At 52.6% G+C, this 6317-nt stretch overlaps 1 protein-coding gene across 1 annotated transcript; it reads right to left on the reverse strand.

Annotated features, from left to right (window-relative positions):
* Positions 1 to 1611: 1611 nt before the first annotated feature.
* Positions 1612 to 5319, reverse strand: VGF (VGF nerve growth factor inducible). Its single transcript, XM_044684283.1, has 3 exons — positions 4893 to 5319; positions 4009 to 4367; positions 1612 to 3824 (listed from the first exon to the last, which is right to left on the reverse strand). Exons 2-3 carry the CDS (start codon positions 4332 to 4334, stop codon positions 2336 to 2338), a joined length of 1815 nt encoding a protein of 604 aa, XP_044540218.1. The 5' UTR covers positions 4335 to 4367; positions 4893 to 5319; the 3' UTR covers positions 1612 to 2335.
* Between the last annotated feature and the right edge of the window lie 998 nt (positions 5320 to 6317).

The raw sequence follows: 6317 nt of genomic DNA on the forward strand, positions 1-6317 counted from the left end.
CTCTCTCTCTCTCTCTCTCCTCCCTCCCTCTCTCTCTTCCCCTCTCCCCTTCCTCTTTTTTCTTTCTACCCAATCTTTCTTTGTCTCCCAATCTTTCTCCCTTTTACTGTCTCTAATTCCTTGTCCCTCTCTTGCTCCAACACTTCCCGCCTTCCATTGTATCCCTTTCTCTTCTGTTATTCCATGTCTCTCTTACTCTTATCTCTGACTACTTTAGGAAGATGAGTCACCTCGAAGTGTCCTGGAGGAGATGGGTCTGGCATAGCTTCCCATCTCAGTGGGAAATACATTGCAGGGTTGCCATGCCATGGCAGGCATGAATGGTTGCTTCTGACTCCACACACATTCAGATCCCTTTTTCCTTTGGTATACTCTTCCCCTGCTCTCTCTGTTTTATCTTGGAGAGAGCTATGGATTGGGATCCTTCAAACATTCCTTCTTTCCCTGACTCCCATCATTCCTATTCCTTTACTTTTTCCATTTGATGTCTGAGAAACTGGATGGGTAGAGAAAGACTATGACCAAGAAGAAAAGTGTGATAATGTATGTCTCTCTCTTTTCCCATCCTGAGAACTGACTTCATCCAAACCATACTCCCTTCTCACATACACTGTAAATATATAAATATGTCAGGTTAAAGGAAATTGTTTTCAGCTCTCCACCTTCCCAAAGAAAAATAATGTACCTCCATTTCCTCCCCCTCCCTATTCCAATCAGCCAGACTTTCATCCTTTCCTGAGGAAAGGGATCTTTAGTATATTAAGGAGGGGTGTCTCTTTCCTTACATCTCTCCCCCCCCCCCCCAGGGTGGGTTTGAACTTTAGAGAAGAACATAGTTAATTTTAAAAATCTTATGACTTTGAAAGAAGGGATACAGGAAGGTTTGAGTCTATTGGGAACTTAGTAGAACCCCAAACTCTAATTTGAGGGAAGGGAGGGAAGAAGGGTGTTTGTCCGTTTCCTTTCTTCCTGAAATAAAAGGAATATCATTTCTGGAATTTCTGCTTATGGTATTAGTTCATAAAAAGATTTTTCTCATAAGGAAATAGTGCAATTATTAGTATCTCCATTTTATAACAAGAAGATTATGATGCAGAAAATGAATTTGGGCATTAGGATCTAGGTTTCTAGTCCTTGTTTAGCACCTTTTCCACTCCCCTCATCTCTTTTTCCTGTTACTCTTCACCAACTTCCCTTTGGGGAGAGGAGAAAATCTCCAGAAGGGATTTCCTCATCTCAAGAGTCTCATCTTGTGAGAGAAAGCTAAAGGGTTCTGGAGGCACAGATTTGGAGTGTAGATGCCAAGGTGTTTCAAGCAAAAGCCTTTTTAGCCCCCTCCCATCTATGTAGGGAGTAGAAATGAAAAATTAACTCTTACTGCACTCAGGAAAGAAAGATTAAATTTGGAGCTAGGTGAATCTAGGATAGAATTTGACCTTTAATGGAATTGTGCCGCCCCCCCCCCAATATACTTCGTGCTTTTGTCTAGGGTAGGAATGAGGGGAAAGTACTCAGTGAGAGTAGTGTAGGAAGGTAGAGGTGGCTGATATTCCCTTATGCTCATGAGAAAAAAATTGGAGGGGGGACAGTAGGTGAATAAAAGAGAAAAAGTCCTAATAAAATAGTCACTTTTATTTCTTAGCAAAACTATTTTCCCCGTGAGGGGTATTTACAACAGAGAAGGGAAGAAAGGGGTTTAGTTTTCTGAGTTTGGGGAGAGTGGATCAGGGTCTTGGGAAAACCCTAGGGTCGGGGATGGGCTGCGATTCACGCGGCTTCAACACAACTGGTAAGGTTGGTTTTTTGTTTGTTAGTTTTTTTGTTAGTTTTTTTGTTTGCTTTTTATTATTATTATTGTTTAGTGATGGAAAAAAAGGGTAGAGAGGCATAGGAAGGCACAGGGAAAGGGAACTGGGCCCCGATGGGGAGACGTGTGTAGAGCAGATCTGTACAGTCCCATTTCAACTGCTTCTTTGCTACGTCACTGGTGGGTGGAGTTAGGACACAGGAGACTTCTGCCCTCTCGAGTTTGGGGACTCGTGCTCCTTCCCACTCCCCTTAGGCTATTTTCTTCTCAACGCCCAGATCCACCCATTCTTTTCTCCACCGTGAGTGTAGGGTATTTGTCTCCCACCAAGATGGTTAAAGGGAAAAAGGGCAGGACTTAGAGTAGTAGGTGGGGCCAGGTTAGCTGAGACAAGGTGGGTGGGACTTCCCTCACCCCACAAAAAAAGGTCGGGGACCGCATGCAGAACACTGAAGAGCAACACAGGGAGGCTTAGGGAGGTTCGCACAAGGGAAGAGAGAAGAGACCGTCACGAGTGGGAAAGCGGAGTCACGGGAACAGGCTGGGGCGTCTGAGCAGCACGTGCTCAATATAATTCTCCAGCTCCTCCTCCTGCTGCTGCCTCTCCTCCTCCTCGCCCCGCTGCCCTTGTGGACCCAGGCCGAAGTGGTATCGCGACCCCTCTGCGGGCTGTGCGTGGTAGTGGTGGCGGCGGGTCGGGGAAGAAAGAGGTGGGACGAGTGTCCGGGGCTGGATGTAGTTAGGAAAGGGGTAGTTGGGCTCGGGAGGGAAAACCTCCTCCCGATCCCAGGGCGGGAGTACCTCATTCCAATCCTGCAGATCATCCTGAGCGGGGAAAGATGGAGGTGGTGGGGGCTTAGGGGAGCGAAAGTGGGTAGGTGCAGGGGGGGCCCGAGGGGGAGGTAGTGGCTCAGGAGGGGCGTTCTTCTTCCGCTTACGCTTCTCCTCTACCTCCTCAATGATGCTGACCACATCGTCGGCCGGCAGGTGTAGTTTAGTGGACAGCTCGATCAAACTGTCGATAGTCTGTGGGTCCATCTCTTCATCTTCCTCCCCTTCTCCCTCCGCTTGCTCCTTTCGCTTTTGACCCGGTGTCTCCTCTTGGGAGCGCTTGTCCTCAGCCCCAGCTTCCCCCTCCTCCTCCTCTGCGAATAGCAATGCATTCTGTCGCCCCCTCTCAACCTCCTCAGCCTCTGCCTCAGCGTCTTCCTCGTCCCCCTGCTCGTCTTCCTCCTCCCCACCTCGGATATCTCCCTCTTCTTCCTCCCTTTCCCTCTCTCTCTCCTCCTCACCTTCCCCCTGCAGTCCCCGGTCCCCCACACCTCGCTCCAAGTCTCCACCCCCGCCTTGCAGCAGGTACTGGAGCAGCAGATCTGAGGCAAGATCGGCCAGTCTTTCCTCTTGGGCTGCAGCCTGCCGCGTAGCCTCAGCCTGCCGCCTACCTGCCTCTACCTGAGCCAACCCCCGTTGCAGGAGGCGCCCTCCAGCAGCAAGCCTACTCATGGCTGCACTTTCTGGGCGGTGCGTTTTGGAGAAAGGTGCACTCTCGATCTGGCGCGCCTGGTAGAGAGGCGCGATGCTCTCTCCCTGGCGTGTTTTTAGAACAGGCTCGCCCTCACTCTGGCGCACCTCAGGGAGGGACACGCCCTCAGGCAATTGCTCCTGGAACTGCCTAGGAAATGGGGGTGGGGGAGGGACACGCGCCTGAAACTCTCCCCAGGAGGCCCTCCATACGCGCTCAGGCCCTGGACTCTCCAGGTTGACCCGGGTCAGTGTATGGGTATGCGTTTCCGCCTCAGCTGCAGCAGCTTCGGGCTCTCGCTTAGCGTTCCCTGGGCTGAAAGCGCGTAGTTCCTGGAGCAAGGACTCAAGTGCCTCCAGTTCCTCGGCAGGGTCAGAACCCTCCGAGCTGCGCTCCTCTGGAATACGGGAATGCGTCGGAGGTACCTGTATCTCTGGGGCTGGGCGGCTGTGGGTCTGGCTACGCACGGTTTCTGTTAGCAAAGCCTCTGNGCTGCTGCTGCTGCTGCTGCTGCTGCTGCTGCTGCTGCTGCTGCTGCTGCTGCTGCTGCTGCTGCTGCTGCTGCTGCTGCTGCTGCTGCTGCTGCTGCTGCTGCTGCTGCTGCTGCTGCTGCTGCTGCTGCTGCTGCTGCTGCTGCTGCTGCTGCTGCTGCTGCTGCTGCTGCTGCTGCTGCTGCTGCTGCTGCTGCTGCTGCTGCTGCAAGACCCCTGGAACTGGGGGTGAGGCGGGATGATCCAGCGCCTGTAACAGGACCGCGGCCAGCGCCCGTGGATCTACTCCCTGAAACAGATCTTCTTCCTCAGGCTCTCTTTCTGGGCTTCTTTCCTCCCTTATCTCTTGATCTAGGTTTTCTCTTTCCCCTGGCTTCCCTCCTACATTTGCCAAGTTTTCGTGTTCAGATATGGGAAGCGACCGATCCGGGCGCCCCGAGGGTGCTGCTTGAAGACTGCCCAGCAGAAGCAAGAGGCAGAAGAGGAAGGCAGCGGGCAGCTGTAGGAACCTCATGGCTGAGCCTGGGAGAAGGGTGGTTTCCAGGGGCTGTGGGAAAGAAAAATAAAATGGGGTAAAGAGTGAATGAAACGAGAGAGCTGTGAGGGCTTCCAAGTGTCTTCTCTGCTCCTTAAATTCCCTTCTCGACCTCAAAATCTGGCGTTTCCCTTGACTCGCTACCTACCTCTATTTTACCGATCGCTCTCTAAATACAGAAATGTCAAGACAGGGACCTTAAGAGAGAAAGTCTGTGTCAATCTCTGAAGCCCTAAAATTGGGAGGGGAACGCCTGGCAGCACTCGCATCTGTGTTCCCCCACCTCCACTTCGCCCCCGCTCCTTCGCGGAGCTATCTTCCTTGTCACCGCCCACGTTGCTTTAAGACTGAGGAAAAAAATATCTGCTCCCCTCGGGACTCTCCAGATCGAGCGTGGGAGGTTTTATCTGAGAAAAGGGGGATGTCAACCCCTCTTCTATCTTGGCGTTACCCCTTCCCCCAAACTAGGGAAGACGCATCCCTACTGCGCCCAGCCAAGTCTTTGGGGGATGGACAGACTAACAGAATAGTATTTACCAGCTGGGATTCGTGGAGTGGGAGAAGATGAGGGTCGGGGTTGCGAGAAAAGAGAGCACGGATGCTCCAAGTTGCTGTCCCTGTCCAGCGTTCAGTCGCCTCGGTCAGATTCTGGCAGGTCTCTCTTTGCGTGGTAGACTCTGTCTCGCTCGCTCGCTCTCGCCCCAGGATTCAGCACGCTGGACAGCGCCCGCCCCACCTCTTTATAAAGGGGAGCCAGTGAATCACGTGGGGGGGTCCTCTCCGCCCGATTGACGTCAATGTTCATTCATGGGGAAGCGGGGCGAGTGGTGGAGGGGCCCTAATTGCGGCCGGTGATTGGAAGATTCTTCTCCTCCTCCCCATTCTGCGCCTGCGCACTGAAGAGTGAGGACTAACTGGCACGCTGGAGCCGAATGCCGGGGAAATGAATGAATGAATAAATGAAGCGAACACGGGGTTGGGGGAGGAGGAGGGCAGTGAATGAATGAAGGAGAATGAGAAGAGAGGGAGGGGATGGACGGATGAATGGAAGGAAGGAAGGAAGCAAGAAAGGAAGATGGGAGAGTTGGAGCGCAGGGAGTGTCAACATAAAGCCAGGGGATGAATAAATCTATAACGCAAGCGGTCAATCTGTGGATTTAACTGGAATGGGGTACTGGGGCTCTAGGGAAGAAGGGGAAAGCAGTAGATCACGAAAACCAGGGTAGGAAGTATGCTTCCTGCCCACCCTGAAGGTTTCCAGGATCTTGTGCCACATATATTATGAATGAAGGGAAGACAGGCAGGTTTCTTTGAGTGCGTGCGTGTGTGCGTGCGTGTGTGTGTGTGTGTGTGTGTGTGTGTGTGTATTCCTGTGTTGAGCGTGACTGAGTGTGAATGGGTAACCAGGTGCGTGTTGGTGACTAGTGAGGTGGTAAAGATTTGTGTGTTGGAAGAAAGGAAGGGGACCGAGTGGGCACATTTGAGAGAGTGGACCGTGTGGTTCTATTTGTTCTTGCCTATGGGTAGGAAGTGTCCTTTTGCCCCCTCTCATTCACTACCCCCGCCCGCACCGGCCTATCACGCTGCTGCCCCCTTCATCAAGTGCCCCCTCCTCCATGCTTCTCTGTCATCCAACCCCCACCCTCTCCCCTCCTTATTTCTTCCCGCCGGGAAGGGAAGGACGTTTGTAGGGCGAGTCCATAAGGGGAGGGGGTTGTGAAGACAGGGTAGGGAAATCAATTCTTGCTTTTTCAGATTCTCAAAATTGAAGGTTTGACTTCGGAGAACCCCTAAGCGTCAAAGACCGTCCCTTACCCTCAGTCCTTGACCTGAGCCCAGGGTTTGAGCCTGGGGGGCTCAAGGCGACTGGAGGTTCCGGCTGGGGAGGGGAGGGGGACGATGACGCACAGATTGCGCAAAGAGAATCCATCAGCAAGCCGGGTCCGGCGAAGGGAGACCGAG

Source organism: Gracilinanus agilis, unplaced genomic scaffold, assembly GCF_016433145.1.
Source record: "Gracilinanus agilis isolate LMUSP501 unplaced genomic scaffold, AgileGrace unplaced_scaffold47543, whole genome shotgun sequence".
Lineage (NCBI taxonomy): Eukaryota > Metazoa > Chordata > Mammalia > Didelphimorphia > Didelphidae > Gracilinanus > Gracilinanus agilis.